General features: G+C 40.1%; 1 protein-coding gene across 5 annotated transcripts in view; it reads left to right on the top strand.

The window, feature by feature from the left end:
- Positions 1-16,706, top strand: part of LOC140310281 (citron Rho-interacting kinase) — a 57,664-nt gene that overhangs the window by 18,043 nt on the left and 22,915 nt on the right. For all 5 annotated transcript variants that reach the window (XM_072388549.1, XM_072388547.1, XM_072388548.1 and 2 more), the window contains exons 8-16: positions 594-734; positions 2,784-2,909; positions 4,399-4,494; positions 4,755-4,871; positions 5,073-5,182; positions 5,268-5,442; positions 7,327-7,524; positions 7,633-7,686; positions 14,581-14,778. In XM_072388549.1, the coding sequence (XP_072244650.1) occupies positions 594-734; positions 2,784-2,909; positions 4,399-4,494; positions 4,755-4,871; positions 5,073-5,182; positions 5,268-5,442; positions 7,327-7,524; positions 7,633-7,686; positions 14,581-14,778 (1,215 nt within the window). The remainder of the gene's footprint in view (positions 1-593; positions 735-2,783; positions 2,910-4,398; positions 4,495-4,754; positions 4,872-5,072; positions 5,183-5,267; positions 5,443-7,326; positions 7,525-7,632; positions 7,687-14,580; positions 14,779-16,706) is intronic.

The raw sequence follows: 16,706 nt of genomic DNA, 5'->3' as shown, positions 1-16,706 counted from the left end.
TTGGGTGGGAAAAACTGAGAATCAGAGATTCAAAAGAGCTAAAACTAATCTTGGGTCTAGGACTGATTAGCAACCCTGATCTGAAGATAGCTGCCACTCCAACATTTAAATAGTCAGAGGGAGTTGATTCATTAATGCTAACATGATCCTCCTGCTGCAGCCAGGTTTCTGTAAAACAAAATATATTCAATATGATGATCACAAATCAAATCATTCACTAACAGAGACTTCGAAGGGAGAGATCTAATATTCAGCAAACCACATTTAATAGTTTGTACTGCTGGAACACCGGACCCAGGTGCTCCCGATCAGGTTGATGGAATCAGCTGATCACCTCGGAAAAACAGACCATTATGTCAAACACATGACAACCTAAACAGTAGGCCTATAGGCAGGGCTGTCACAGTTGTAAATACAATGAAGTTGGTCAGTAAAGACACTGAATATATTTTCCTTGTACTTCAGATTCAGATCAATTAAGAGATAAAATACTTTTTAAGTTTTGTTGTGCTTTCTAACATTTTCCAACTTGAAATGTGCGAAATGTGTAAATTACAAAAATAGTTATTTTGCTTGTTTTTTTTCACCTATAGGCATCAAAGGCTAGTGCTGAGGCAACAGACCACCTCCAGAGTATGAAAATGGCCAAAGAGCGTCTGGAGCGGGATCTAGAGAGGCTACAGCATAAGGAAGACTCCAGTGATAGCCTACGCAGACGTCTCCGTGAGACTGAGGTACATGCACTGCATCAACACAGCCGTGCACACGTGTTCTCTCATCTTCTATCTGCAACATATCATTGTTCTGAGTATCGTGTCATTTGTTGCTTTGTAACATTATAAAACTCTTTGTTGTAAGTGTTGCATAAATTAATCTGTATTGGGCTGTATTGAGCACAGAGCCCATATGTTCTGGTGAAGACATGCTTTTGCACCTCCTGAGGAGCACATGTGCTGCTACTGCATGATAGCATGTCCGATAGCCTGTATTTTCATGGGATTTTTTTCATGTCCTGGTCAGCAGATCTCTACTGCTGTCACATTTTTGTGACATATCGATGTGATGTATATTTATATACACCCATCTGTTCAATTGTTTGTTAACACAAGTAGCTAATCAGCCAATTACATGGCAGCAACTCAATACATTCAGGCATCTAGACAACTTGCTGAAGTTCAGATCAAGCATCAGAATAGGGAAGAAAGAAAAAATTTAATTGACTTGGAACGTGGCAGATGGGCTGAGTATTTCAGAAACTGCTGATCACCTCTAGGGTTTATAGAGAATGGCCCAAAAAAGAGAAAATATCCAGTGAGCGGCTATTGTGCGGATGAAAATGTCCTGTTTATGTCAGGGGTCAGAGGAGAATGGGCAGAGTGGTTTGAGATGATAGAAAGACTACTCAAATGCCCACTCGTCACAACCAGGGCATGCAGAATATCATCTCTGAACACACAACATGTTGAACCTTAGGGTTCGGGTGCCACTACTGCCAGCTAAAAACTGGAAACTGAGGCTACAATTCACACAGGCTCATCAAAAATGTCTCAGCTGGTAGTGGTGTTGTAATGGTGTTAGGGATATTTTCTTGGCACATTTCAGGCCACTTAGTACCAAATGGGCACCGTTTAAATGCCACAACCCACCTGAGTATTATTGCTGACCACGTCCATCCCTTTATGACTACGGTGTATCAATCTTCTGATGGCTACTTCCAGCAGGATAATGCACCATGTCACAAAGTTCAAATCATCTCAAACTGGTTTCTTGAGCTTGACAATGAGTTCACTGTACTCCAATGGTCTCTCCAGTCATCAGATCTCAGTCCAACAGAGCATCTTTAGGATGTATCCTGGTTGTACAGCCGACACATCTGCAGCGACTGTTTAATGCTATCATGTCAATATGGACCAGAAGCCGTTAACAGTGACAACAATTTGAAATGATAAATGACTCGAAGTAATACGTTTTACGCAAAATCACAGTAATGATATTAACAAGTAGCTAAATCCAAAAATGCACAGGCAATTTATTGATATCCCTACAGTTGTGGTCTTGACCGGTTTGAAATAAAATCCAGAGTCTGCTTTGTCCGAGACTGAGACAAGGCCGAGTAAAAATGCAGACCTTCAAAAGTGTAATTATTTTAAGACCAATCTCGAGTACTACAACACTAGAAAGTGCACCTAATAAAGTGGTCGTTGCGTGCATATGTGATCTATATGCATGCTGTTTAGTTGAAGGCTGTCAGTAATTGTGATGGGTGTAAAAAGCTAATCAGGTTGCATCTGACAATCTACTTATAGATTCTCTAGCAGCTGAGAAATTCGTTTGGCCCCTCTGATCCCAAGTCTGCTGAAAAGCCGTGTGATGGCTATTTAAAAAGTCTTTTTGGATTTTTTTATTTCACTGTACTTCAGGAATTTACTAAGCTCCTCTGTTTTGTTTGAGTATGAAGAAAAAATATTCACAGATTCAAATTTACGGAGCTTTTTAAAGACCACTTAGCTCATTTCACATCATTACAAATAAGCTTTTTGTGTCAGGAATAATGGCATATAAGCATAGCTTAAGTGCTTCTAACACAGCAAGTGTTTTCAAGTGCCACCACAAATACATCCCTGAAGAGAAAATCTTAAAGCTGATTGTCATTCCTGCAGTTGGTGTGCGATGGTGTCCAGATATTAAAAAGCACTCATTTGCATGTGATTTTATTTTAACACTTAAATGTCAAATATCCAGCCATTTTAGCTGAATGCGTGACATTTGTTTGTATTTTTCAGGATGGAAGGAAGACTTTGGAGAATCAGGTGAAAAGGTTGGAGATTGTTGAGCGCCGGGAGACTAAACTGAAAGACGAGCTCCAGGGCAAGGGCCAGCAGCTTCAGCAGATGGCAGATAAGATTTTGGTAACCCACCTTTCATCTCTTGTATGGAGCTAAAATAATTACAGAAGGCGTGAGATAAACATCGCTCATTGTCATTGCAGAGGAAGTGTGAGATTTTGTAACTCTGAAAATAAAACAAGTTTGTCTTTTAATATTTTACAGTAGCCCTTTGATGTTAACTCACACCATTCATTAGTTGTCAAATGTTGTCAAATGTTAAACCCCTACGGAGCCATAATACAACTACGCAGGTGAAAATGATAAACAGATTTAATTAGACTGACGTGTCTTGGGTTGGGATATGTAGCTCTATCAGTGCAGAGAGTTTGTTCACATAATTTCACATAATTTAACCTTCATGCTGTCCTGGACCTTCTGACCCCCAAATGAAATTTCTTGCGTTTTTTTATTCATCAAATCTATTGGTCCTAAATTCTAAAACAAAGGGAAAAATTTGAGTTAATGGGTTGTACACAGAATTGATTGACAATTTATACTATTTGCTTTTTAAAAACAGTCAAACCAGGCGGGACATTTTTGACCCTAGCGGACAAAAGGTGTTAAACTAATTGTGTCCACTAAAGACCACTTAGAGAAACATTTAGTTGGAATGACCAACTGGGACTGTGGGATTGTGCGTCATACACGGCTGCATGGGTGGTTTTTCCTACAGTTCAACTGGTAGTGACCACAAATTTTATGTTTTTGGGTAATCCTTGATTGATAAGACTCCAAAAGTGAAGACATGACTTGACAGCAATCCCATCCAGTTGCTGAAATGAACTGAAAATCATTAATTATCTTTATTAATCATCTCCACAACAAGTAAGTTGTATTTTTAATCATCTTGAAATACTGCCTAAAGAATAAGTCTGTGGTGAAAGTGTATTGATGCTGATATGAGGTTATTATGAAGACCAATACATATTTTACAGTGTATTTTACCAGTAAATGATTCCTTGTGCCTGAAAAATAGTCTAAACTGCAGGCTGCCAGAAATTATGCCACGCTCCCGAAGGGTGAAGGGTTCGGCCAACCTGCTTTTCCTGCTGCAGAAAGTCCAGTAAAGAATGCCTAAAAGCAACGAGGCAGAGTTAAAAGTGGCTGTTGTTGATGATAATAAGTTTCAGGAATTTAATTACTTTACTCCACTGGCTAAGACCACACTCAAAAGCTACGAATAATGTTCGATGCACGTTATGAAAGTGTGTTTAATCCATTAAACAAAGTAGCACATTGGCTTGATAACAGTACACCATAAAAGCAGGTATCAAAGGCCTCTAAAAATCACATTTGTGTGTTTTTTGAAGGATAATCTCGCACAGATGCCACCAAAACCAAAATACCCTCACATCTGAGCTAAATAACCTCTCGCTATAATTCTATTTCAAAACATGATGAAGATCACTGACTGTGATTAGAGTTAGGAGCTTTATCCCTTTGCCAAACATTTCCTCAGAAGTGCTTTTGGCTATTTTCAGTAAGTAATCTAATTTGTATTTTTATGTAGGAGCTGGAGGAGTGTCTACGAGAGACCCAAGCCACTGCCCAGCGGTTGGAGACTCATCTGAAACAGAAGGAAAAGCTCTATGAAGACAAGATAAAGGTTCACTTTCCATGGCACTTAACATGGCAAATACATGCAGCACGCAGAATGTTTTGTGCATTGTAAGCTGACAGGCGCGTAAAGCGTGATGAACTTACAGGAAGTGATCTGAGCTGTGTCTGGTCGCCTTGCTTTAACTGTTTCAGTTGTAGGTGTGCTCTGTGCATGGGAGATCTACAGTATGTCATCTTCACACCGTTCTCTGTCCCATTAAGTGATATCCTGGTTATGGTTCTGTGGGGCTGGCTGGCATTGAACAGGTGCTGGAGGCTCAGATGAAGGCGGACATGGCTGATAAGGAGATGCTGGAGTCCAGTCAGAGCAAATATGAGGAGGAGGTGCGGGAAAAGTGCAGCATCATCAGTGAACAGAAGGCGGTAAGAACTGACCAGCTTGGAAACGACACCGCCTCAGGCGATTTTAACATTAATCATACTGACACAGATTTCGTGTTTGAAATAATTTTATTGCAGAGCACAAACGAGCCCTAATTTGAACTCATTTAAATCCAATATGTTAAGATGTAACTGAATGTCTCATTAAAACACAAGTTATAGCTTCCATAGTTTCTTTTTTAGACCATTAATGCAATGGACTCGAAGATGAACAGCCTGGAGCAGAGAATTGCTGAGCTGTCTGAGGCCAACAAAATGGCAGCCAACAGCAGTATCTACACCCAGAAAAACATGTAAGTACCTGCACATAAATCATATATACCTGTTGATTTGGCTTCTGTTGAGTGTCGTGTTGAAGTTGGTGTTTGATCTTGTCAGGAAAGCTCAGGAGGAAATGATCTCGGAGCTTCGTCAGCAGAAGTTCTACCTGGAGTCTCAGGCTGGGAAGTTGGAGGCCCAGAATGCCAAACTGGAGGAGCATTTAGAAAAAATGAGTCAGCAAGAGCAAAGCAATAAAAGCCGCGTGCTGGAGCTGGAAACCAGGCTCAGAGAGGTGAGGAGATGTTATTAAGGAAGCAAAGCCTCAGCACTCACTTTTTTCATCCCAGTATTTGTTTCCTATGCCTTACTGTCCGTTAAAATCCTTTTAAATAAATGTGACAGAGGATCTGCACAAGGTGTATTTGGTAATGTTTATGAAAGTTGAGAATTTCACCCCCTTGCATCATTACTGCTCTGGCTCCAAAAAGCTAAAACACAACTATACATATATATAACTACTTGAATGAATATATGGCGAGGAAATAATTACAGTACATCATGACCGCCTAGGCATGCAGGTGCAGTACATAAATGGGACCTTAAATTATATTTAGAGTACTGTGCAATGTCTTGTTCCTCCTCTCATTTCTTTATATTTTGCTTGCAAGCAGCCAAGTAGCTAATCAGCCAATCACATGGCAGCAACTCAATGCTTGCGTTCTTGTAATATTTTAAAGTGGTCTTGAGAAATAGTTCTCCAGGCTTTCTGAAGGTCTTTCAAAGTTTTCATTTGGACATTGGCTGCAATCATTGTACCTAACCATTTTTAGAGGGATTTACTTTGTTTGTTTTGTCAACTGACACTGATCTATGAATCATTCAAGCATACCATTAAAGCATAAAAGAGATTCCTAATTCAAGGGATGAAGTAGTGTCTGTTATACACTGACACATAATAGTGAACCTAGCAAAAAAACAATTTAAAATTATATGTTTAGTCACTTTGTTATCGTAGCCTGTCACAAAGACACTCTTCCAACCCAAAGAAAACTCAATTTAACATTTAAGAAATAGCTTTTTTGCTCCAATGAGGAGATTCCCTAAGAGCTATTAGCTGAAAATTTGGAGCTGAAAACATATCTCAGCATGGTGTTCAGTGTGCCTTTAAAACATTTGAGGAAACTGGACAAGTGGAGGACAAAAGAAGGAGTGTCAGGCCTAAAAAACTATCTACAGCAGATGAACAGTAGCTGAAAGTGATGTCCTTAAGAAAGAGGAAAAATTCAGCAAAGACCTGACACAGGACCTGAGAGATGCATCTGCACCTTCAGTTGATCCATCTACTGTTGGCCCAAGCCTCATCAGAAATGGTCTCCATGGTGGCTGTCAAAAAGCCATTCTTAAGGAAGGGAAACAGGGAGAAAAGGCTGAGCTATGCCAAATGACACAAGAAGTGGACTGAAAATCAGTGGCAACAGGTCTAATGGAGGGATGAATCCTCCCCAGAGCCCGGACCTCAACATTATGGAAGCAATGTGGGATCATCTGACAGAGAACGGAACAAAAGACAGCCAACATCCAAAGAAGAGCTTTGGGATGTCCTTCAAGAAGCCAGAAGAACTATTCCTGAAGACTACTTAAAGAAATGGCAGAAAGCTTGTCTAAGATGATTCAAGCTGTTTTACTGCATTTTCTAATTTAGAAACTACTTTTCCATTTATGTTTGCACATGTTTTAAAAAATAGCTGCACCTATTTCCCATATTATTACCAATATGAGTGGTAATAATGAGGGGTGTCTCAAGACTTTTTGCACAATACTGAGTCAGCTGCGGTGGGTTTGAATAAAGGTGACAAACATTTAAAGTACACTACATGAGTTGAACTTGTGAGATGGGGATCTTGAGTTTCTACAGTAATACAGGAAGTGGAGAAATAATTTTGTTTCGCCAGTATTGACTTTGTTTTTAAATGGAAATCTTACTTGTTATCTTTAAAATAGTTGTAACAGTAAAGAGCTCCACAACAAGAGTGAAGGTGGTCTGTTATGAGTTTGTGTCATCTCCGTGGAAAGCTGTGTCATGTCAGCATGCCTCTGACTACTCCTTAGGGGGCCGAAAAGTGCCTTTATCTCCTCCTCCTGATCCCAAACGGCTCCTATCTGTTTTCTTCTTTAGATTGGGCTGGAGCATGAGGAGCAGAAGCTGGATATCAAGCGTCAGGTGACAGACCTGACCCTGTCGCTGCAAGAGCGCGAATCTCAGATAAGCAGCCTACAGGCAGCTCGCCACGCTCTGGAGAGCCAGCTACAGCAAGCCAAAACTGAGCTGGAGGAGACCACTGCAGAGGCTGAGGAAGAGATCACTGTGCTCAGAGTAAGAATTAAATGAAGTAAAGAAGTGTTGAAGATGATGTCACTGCTGTTGCTATGTAATTTTTGGCAGTGATATCTGTCCCTCTGTCTCTCTTGTCATGTATCCCAGGCACACAGAGATGAAATACAACGCAAGTATGATGCCCTCAGAGACAGCTGTGCAGTAAGCTGAGCGGGCGCTCTTTTTTTTTCTGCTTTTTCACTCTTTCCAGAAATAGACATCTCTCCTGGCAGTGAATACCAGCTGAATCATCACACATCATCACGCACAACTTAAAGTAGCCATGTTTCAGCCCATATGTGTCTCTGTCACTTTTGGGCCTCATTTAAAAACATCCATCTTATGTGATCACACTTCTCTTGCGCTTTTCTCTGCATACATCTGAATCATGACGAATGATCAGGGCTCCTCTCTGGTTCACGGTGGTACTAACATGTTGCTTTACCAACAAAAATGGTGAATTAATTCCAAATTAAAATAGTTTGTTTCTAGTATATTGTTATGCACATTAACACATTAACTACATCAGCTACCATTACAAGAGGCCAGGATGATTCTGGTTTCCATGAACTGATCATTATCGTTCTGCAGCCTCATATTCTGGGGATTCTTTTCCATTTTGTTTGTTATGTTTCATAATGTCAGGCGCCTTATCTTGAACAACTGTGGTTTATATAGAGAACGCAGTATCTCAGTCCACACAAGCTGACTCAATCTGTTTTCTTCTCTTGTGTTAGCAGTGACATTTATTTTATTGTCTGATACCTTAGGAAGATTAAGACACTGTCCTGTGAGCCTTGAGAAACTATTTAAGGGATTTGAGTGCCGCCAAATTTGTATATCACGATTTAATACCAACAGCATCTCAGTGCTCCTTTATCCCATTGCCCTACTTTTGAGATCCTCCCACTTGCAAACTGTTCAGAAAGTAGAGTCCATAGATTCGGCTGGCAAGTTATCAGGCAAACACGGCCAAGTTCTGCAACAGGCAGAGTTTGAAATGCTTGTTGAAAGTCTATTTTTTGACCTGCAAAAACATATAATGTTGGCCCGACAATTATTCTGCCTGTGGAGTATTTTAGAGCAACAGCAGAATGTCAATAAATGTCACTGTCATTAAATCTGGAGAGGTTTCCATGAAATGATCGGCTCTACCAGGGTGGATGTTTACAGGGCCATTTGGCAATCTTTTAGCAGTATTATGCAAAAGTACCCAGCCAAATTTAATGAGAAATAGTTGAGTGGAGTACATGTTTGCTGCCCACGACTCAAGGATTGTAGTCTTATCCATAAATTACAAGCACAATGCATGTCATTAAACAATATCCCAGCTTTTCAAAATTAGGTTTTTATCAAGTCAATTTCTCCCATACTGGACTTTTTTAGAAGTTTACATTTTCACAGGACACCAATTCTGCCAAGTGTTGTCAAAATCTAACTATTGCTGTTTTCACTGTAAAAAAAAGGGTTCCTCCGTTTCTAAGTCTGAAACATGCCCGTCTATGGTTGACTTTAAAAATCAGAGCTTTCCACAGAGGATAGTCAAAGACAACCAGACACAATCTTTTTATTTTCCAGCATTAGCTCCAAATACAACAGATTAAATTAGTGAACTATGTGTATAATTCAAATGTGGAACAAAAATATTTATATTCACTTTTAAGGTTAATTAATGATGTACATTTTATAGATAAGTTTTCCTATTCTTCCAGCTTATCTTTAAAAGCCAACATTTTGCTAATTTAAGAAGTACAAACCTCCAATAATGTTGGTTAGATTTCTAAAATGCAACTAAAACTTTAATCTCTACTTTCCTAATTGATTTGAACCTCTATTTATCAGCTTGAGTGCAAAGGAATTATTTTCAGTGTCTTCACCAACCAACTTCTTTGTTTTTAGAATTTGTAATTATATCTTGACTTTGGTGGCAGCAACATTTTTCAGCCAATCCCCTACAAAAATCTGTAGGACAACATGAGTATTTAGAATATTCTGGAGCATTTGCTGCTGCTTTGTATACACAGCACTGTGCAAAGGTTTTAGGCAGGTGTGAAAAAAATGCTGTAAACTAAGAATGCTTTAAAAAATAGAAGTGTCAATAGTTTATTTTCATCAACTAACAAAATGCCGTGAATAAACAGAAGAGAAATATAAATCAAATCAATATTAAGTGTGTACATCATTTGCCTTTAAAACAGTATTAAGTCTTCTAGGTACACTTGCACAGTTTGTAAAGGAGCTTGGCTGGTAGGTTGTTCCAAACATCTTGGAGAACTAACCACAGAGCTTCAGTGGATGAAGACTTCCTCAAATCCTTCCGTCTCTTCATGTAATCCCAGACAGACTTGATGATGTTGAGATCAGGGCTCTGTGGGGGCCGTACCAGCACTTCCAGGACTTCTTGTTCTTCTTTACGCTGAAGATAGTTCTAAATGACACTGGCTGTATGTATGGGGTCGTTATCCTGCTGCAGATTAAATTTGGGGGCAATCATACGCCTCATCAATGGTACTGCATGATGTACTGCATCTGCCTGTATTTCTCACCATTAATCCTGAGCAAATCTCCAACTCCATTTGTAGAAATGCAGCCCCAAATTCTGCCTTCTGCTACAGCCAAATATTTCAAATGTTGGCTCATCAGTCCAGAGAACTTGCTGCCATTTGTTCTGCAGCCCAATTCCTGCGTTTTCATGCATAGTTGAGTCTCTTGGCCTTGTTTCCAGACTTCTGCTTACAGTAGATTGGTGTACCTGGGTCCCACTGGTTTCTGCCGGTGCTGAGTTGATGTCACTGCTGGACATCTTCCAATGTCTAAGGGAAATAAGCTCGACATGTTTTACATCGAAGTTTCCTTGGCCGACTACTATGCCTGCGATCCTCAACATTGCCAGTTTCTTTGTGCTTCTTCAAAATAGCTTGAACAGTACATCTTGAAATTCCAGTCTGCTTTGAAATCTTTGTTTCGGAGAGATCTTGTTGGTGAAGTATAACTACCTTGTGTCTTGTTGCTGTGCTCAGTCTTGCCGTGGTGTATGACCTGTGACATAAAACTGTCGGTAGCAGATTTTGGCTGTTCCTCACCGAGTTTTATACCTCCTGCACAGCTGTTTCTGTTTCAGTTAATGACACTGTTTCAACCTACATGTGAAAATCACTATTCACAACGTAAGTAGCATCAAGGCTATTTAGAATAAATTCATATCAAGTAACGTATACACAAAATCAGCTCCAATTTGATATAGATCAATCAATTTCTGGATGCACTTGTAGACTGTGTTGAGTGAAAATAACTTTTCAAGGTACTCGTGAGCCCTTGTCGGTGTATTGATAAAGCTGACAAGCACCACCTGAACCCTTTAAGTTGCAGTGAGAATTTGATTATTTATCTATATTTAACTAATCAGTGGTTTGCTGAAGTTTGGCACCAAGTGTTTAGCCATGACCCATTGTCATGTGGAAAGACAAAGGTTTTGATGGATCCTCCTTTTATATCCAATCCTGACACCCTCACCTGTCACTAATTAACTCGCTGATTACTTTGATGAACCTTTGTCTTACTAGGACTCCCACCAAAGCTTTTTGAGTTTGTTGATGGCATCTTATTTTAAATGTAAACTAAAATCTGTTTCTTTGGATTTTTTAAAATTAATAAACAGTCCAACAAATTACAGATTTAGGTTTTTGTTGGATTTCAGAGAAACTTTTTTTTCAAACTATTCAAGAAATGTTGTTTACATATTGTACACCATGCCAGTAATCCACAAAAAAGTGGTAACTTATTGAAAATGATCAATTTAGGTGGATTCACACTCTACATGACACTTATGCTGCTCAGTTTTAATCAGTGAAAAAGAAGATCCATCTGTATTTAGTATCGTCAGTTTACTGTACATGTTATTTCTAACTAAGGGAACTGAGCAATTTGTATGCAGCAGAATTGAGTAAGCAAAACTCTAGATGTGATTTACCTTGAGTCCTCAAATTGCTCTATAGGTTAGATTGACAGATGAAAAAAGTAAATATAGATGCTGGCCAGATCACCACAGGATCTCTTCCCAACTTGACTTCTTGCCCCGTCTTAAGAATCTAGTTGATGCTGTCAGTCCCCTGCCTGAGGGGAGCAGATGCACTGAGTCAGTGCAGAGCAGACACAGCTAATTTATGTACTTAAAAGCTTTGCTCCTTCCCCCTGCCTCATTGAAGTTTTGCGTGGGATCCATGTTCCCATTAGAGCCGAATATAAGGGGCTTTTAACAGGCAGCCTTATCAGCCTCTATCTCTTATTTCCCGATTTGGGCCAACATATGATGAAATGATTAGCCTGCTCTGAATACTGCTCAGGTTGAACAAGTTCCCTTGACATCACGCCAAAATTATGACTGCATTATATCACTAACACAGATATTTGCATCATGTAATGCATCAGCCGAGCTTAGACTGTGCGGAGGATCAATAACCAATCTTTATACTGAAAGTCAGGGAGAGTGGCAAAGACAGACAAAAAGTTAATTTTTCATCTGTGTAAACTATACAATGAATGTTAATTTATAGTGCTTACTGAATATCTGTCACTATGCAATAGGGATTCCTTGTTTTCTATTTTTACAAAGTTTGGTGGTCTCAAGGGTTAGAGACCTGACATCAAAGTGGATAAGCTCAGCACGATCACTGCTGGTTGTAACCAAAATGAGATAGAAGCTGTGGAAGGTCTCTGCCACTGCAGTTAGGAATAAAATGGGCTATTTGACTCAGCTCTTTCAGACTGCTGCTGAGGCTGATGTCGAAAGGCTGTTGTTGTGATTATGGGACGACGCTGTCGCTCTGCTTTGGCTGCAGCTGTGGCTAAAGTAGGCTTTGGTTGTCATGGTTTTTGCTGAGGCACATTAGTGGATAATTTATGTAACACAAACTACAGGAAGCTTTTGTGTGCGTTTGTTTGCTTTGCTCAGGAATTAACATAATTCTTATGCTCCGTTATGGCTACAATTGGAACCAGGTCCAACAAGGGGGTCTGCCCCCTAACAGCGGTTACTGACAATCATACCTGCGGACAGCTCCCCTATCACTGTGTTCTCCTTATACACCTGAGCAGAATGTGAATGGGACCCTCCAAATGGCTTCCCTCTTTTGACTGATGTACGCTGTCAAACAGAGGGGGAAGCAAAAAGAGATGTCCCATCGTTATCTGTGCTATCTTCTTCATAACTGCATAACTCTGAGGTCCAGGGAGAGAAATGCTTTTCTGTCCAGAGGAAAGTGACGATGAGGAAGAATGAAAAGTCTTAAATTTGTAAACTCATGAGAAAACCTTATGTTGAGTGTCAGGGCTGCTGGCCTAAGTTGGTGAAACGGGGATGAGGTATTTAGCAATTTCAAGCACATCTTCACAGCCTAATATGTGGGGACAATCACAACAACAATCATGTGGCTTTTTGTCAGAGTGCTTATTGCCCACCTGCAAATATACCGATAGCAAAGCAGAGTTGCTTCAGGTATCATCCTCATCCACCCTCAGGCAGTCAATTCCCAAGCATAAGGGGTAATCTCGATTCCCGTTAGGGAAGTACATCGCTGACAGGCCAAATTGGTGGCACATTGAAGCTTTGACTGACATGCAGAGTAAGGCCACAACACAACTTTACTGAATGCAAAAAGCACTAAAGGATAAACCAAACCCACACACAGTTAGCAGACACACTGAATCTGAGCACCTGTCGATGACATAGGAAACAGTACCTACAATGCAGTTTATTTCACAATTTTACTGATTGATAAGCTAAAAGAAACCAAAATTACTATAAAACTTGGTGTCGCCATAACAGGCATGCTAACTAGCTTCGTAATTAGAAAGAATGCATTGATAAAGGCCCAACGTGACGGATGTGGTGATGTGGATGTGGTGAAATCCAGAGGAACAAATTACAATGAACTGAATACCCCCAAACTTTAGTGAACACGACATCTAGCAGTATCTTTTGTTATACATAATTCTTATTTTGGAAAGTCACTTTCTCCAAAAATCAAGTTGGAAATAAATCAGCCATCATTGAGATGTTTTTTAACATTTCTGTCTTGTCGTTTATCACATTTTGACAGGCTTCTAACGGGTCCTGCTGTAGCTGACTATGTCTCATGGCAGGCAATCAAACAAAGCAGATGTTGAGTCGCTTATATTTGGTGCGTCTGCTGTGTTACCACAATGTTCAGCAAGTGGAGTCTGCAGATTTGTTGTTATTGTATAGGAAGTAAGGGACTGGATAGTGTAGTGGTATGATATCCATCTTTCGTGTGGGAGACCTGGGTTCAAATCCCCTGCATGAAAGGTACTACCTCCAGTAGGGGTCCTTAGGCAAGACCCCCTTACCCTGTCTTCCTACCTGTAAGTCGCTTTGGATAAAAGCATCTGCTAAATGCATAAACGTAAACATAAAGCTACTTAGGCTCCTAACAGAGTTAATATACAGTGTTATCTTTGTTTTCTCACTATACCATTTATGTTGTAAAATCCAAAATACTTCCAATCACCATTTCTCAGATTATTTGATGTAGTGATCTTCTTATTTTGTTTCCTCCTTTTTTGCTGCAACTTTGCAAACATGAAATTAGCTAATTTATCAGAGGTTATCAGGACATGCGTGAGGCTGCGCTGACACGAGCTCGCCCTCTGCTGGATCTCAAGGCAAACTACCTGTAACGGATACCTCTGTCGACAATCTGTAGGTCTGAGGCAGTCTTTTACTGATGTTCAAAGTTTCCCAATGTTCCAACAAATATTCAGGCAGAAGAATAAGTAACATACTTATAGTCTACATAAACAAAAAATTATGCTATGTGGGATTTCTGCAAGTAGATCGCCATAAATTGTTATAAATTACCTGAGTTTTGTAGTGCAGGAAGCCATAGGCACAATTTGCTCTCACAAGATCTCAAAAATGGGCAGATTAAGATTAAGACTAAGGCTGAATTTGAACCGCAGTGATGGTCATGGTCAGTATCAAATATTTATTTTGTGATTCTGTACCATGGAGACAAAAAGAAAGCTTTCACTCTGCAGGTTATCACAGACCTAGAGGAGCAGCTGACCACACTGACTCAGGAGAATGCTGAGCTGAATCGCCAGAACTTCTATTTGTCCAAGCAGCTGGATGAGGCTTCGGATGAGAGGGAGGATCGCCTGCAGCTCAGCCAGGATGTGGACAGGCTGCGTCGGGAGGTGGCTGACCGTGAAATGCACCTTAACAACCAGAAACAGGTATGTGTTTGGCATTAGTAACTGTAAATTAAGGTAATAACTGCTTACAAAAAGAACCCCAGTACACCTCTAGATAAAACTATCTGGACTTATTGGAGAGCTGCTCTTGAGTTGCTAAACTTTTCTGACACAGAAGTTTTGGGCTCAAAAGTAATACAGGCAGGGATTTGAAATCTTCTAAATCAGGTAATGTTAGTTCCAGGCAGGCATGCAGAGAAGGATTCTCAATCAGATGAGGAGCAGGCTGGAAAAGATGGTACAGAAGTAAGGAAGACAACCTGAACAAAATTACTATACAAACACAAAACTGATCTGTTATAGCAAAGGTCTAAATACAGGAAACACAACATCAAGATGAGAGAGGAAAGAAAAACAGAGTCTATGCAGAGGAAGACGTGACATTGCAAACCCTGACATGACTCATGTTTTCTTCCTTCTATTCACTCTCTATATCTCCCAGAATGTGTCAAACTGCTGCAAAGTTACCACACAAACAACTAAACCAAGTTTTTGGAGTCAGTGACAGGAGTAGCCATTCAGTCAACATGTATTTGGCAAATTTCTACATTAAAGTGTCACAAACATATCTGCTGTCCTTAGTTTTTAACATAGAAGAAAGTTTTTTGTATTCTAAGAACTGCGGTTTTACTCATCCTGCCCACATCACTCACAAGCCAGACATGAGGTTTTCACTTTAAGTAATATATTCACAGTTCCAGGTGACAGGTGACCTCGACATCTCCCAGCTCTGACAGTGTTAAGTGTAAATCAGGCAGCAGAAACTCTGGGATAATTTCAGTATCTTTATGTGTTGTGTTCTAGCTGCAGCAAGAAAGAGAAAGACAAGGCTGTGTGATGTGTGCACTGCCCCTGTGGGAGGATATGTGTGTGGGTGTCCAGTAGCGCTCTCAGTCTTGCTGATTGTGTAACCAGCGATGGAAGTCATAGACAAGGGATGGGGTGATGTGTGGGAGGGATGTGTCATCCCCATCACTCCCAGGTCGTGTCAGCTGTGGAAGCGTTGGACTTCAGAGGGCTGTGGTGTTGCTGCAGCACCGGCAGAGGCTATATTTGTCTCCAAGTGCTTTCTCTAAAGCAGTGCGTTGTAAGACGTGAAACACCAGGCTTTGTGTAGGCCTTCTGAAAAACATTAAAAAAAATGTTGTGCCCAAACATCCTCAAAAATACTGATGCTGGTAAGCTTTTTAGCTGCAGTTTTTGGATGACAGAATTTAGGCATAATAATTGCCACAGTAATCTTAAGTGTTTTTAACATTAGCGACACAAAGACATTAAAAGACAAGCCATTAGCCTAATCATATATTCTTACTCAACATTCCACAACAAATGTGATGCAGCAGTCTGAACAAAAAATAGGACAAGCAATCAGACTTATTTTTTCCATGAAATTCACGAGGATATATTTGTAAGCTTGTAACCCGGTTTTCTTCTTTCTTTGATTACTTTGCTAGTATCATGAAAGACAGCCTCGCATACGATGCTGCAATACCAAAACCATACACATACACATACATATACCAGGGACAGAGTGGCCATCAGAGTCAGTGGCCGGCCGGCCAATGAGCTCAAGAGAACCAGCCTGCAGATATCCTACAACTATACCAGAAGTACTCACTGGTCACTTTCATTAATCCAGCCTACTTATTTTTGTTTAGCCTCCTATCTTGATCTAATTCCTTTTATTCAGACGTTACATAACTTTCATGACCACAAATGTAAATTGGCCAGCGATTGAATTTGTTTTTTGTTCATAAATTTATGTAGAATGGTCGGAGCAAAGCCTCATGGGAAATATGACCTGCGTATCGCTCTGCATTTATCCAATGAACGTAGGGATATAAATGAGCGGTTGTCAGAGAGAGAAAGCGGGCAAGGTTGAAGTAGTGGATTTTACTGGAGAAGAGGAA

The sequence above is a fragment of the Leuresthes tenuis genome, unplaced genomic scaffold (genome assembly GCF_036924035.1).
Source record: "Leuresthes tenuis unplaced genomic scaffold, fLeuTen1.0.hap1 SCAF_6, whole genome shotgun sequence".
In the NCBI taxonomy this organism is placed as follows: domain Eukaryota; kingdom Metazoa; phylum Chordata; class Actinopteri; order Atheriniformes; family Atherinopsidae; genus Leuresthes; species Leuresthes tenuis.
Note: the sequence above shows the minus strand (reverse complement) of the source record. Positions and strands in the feature narration are given on the sequence as shown.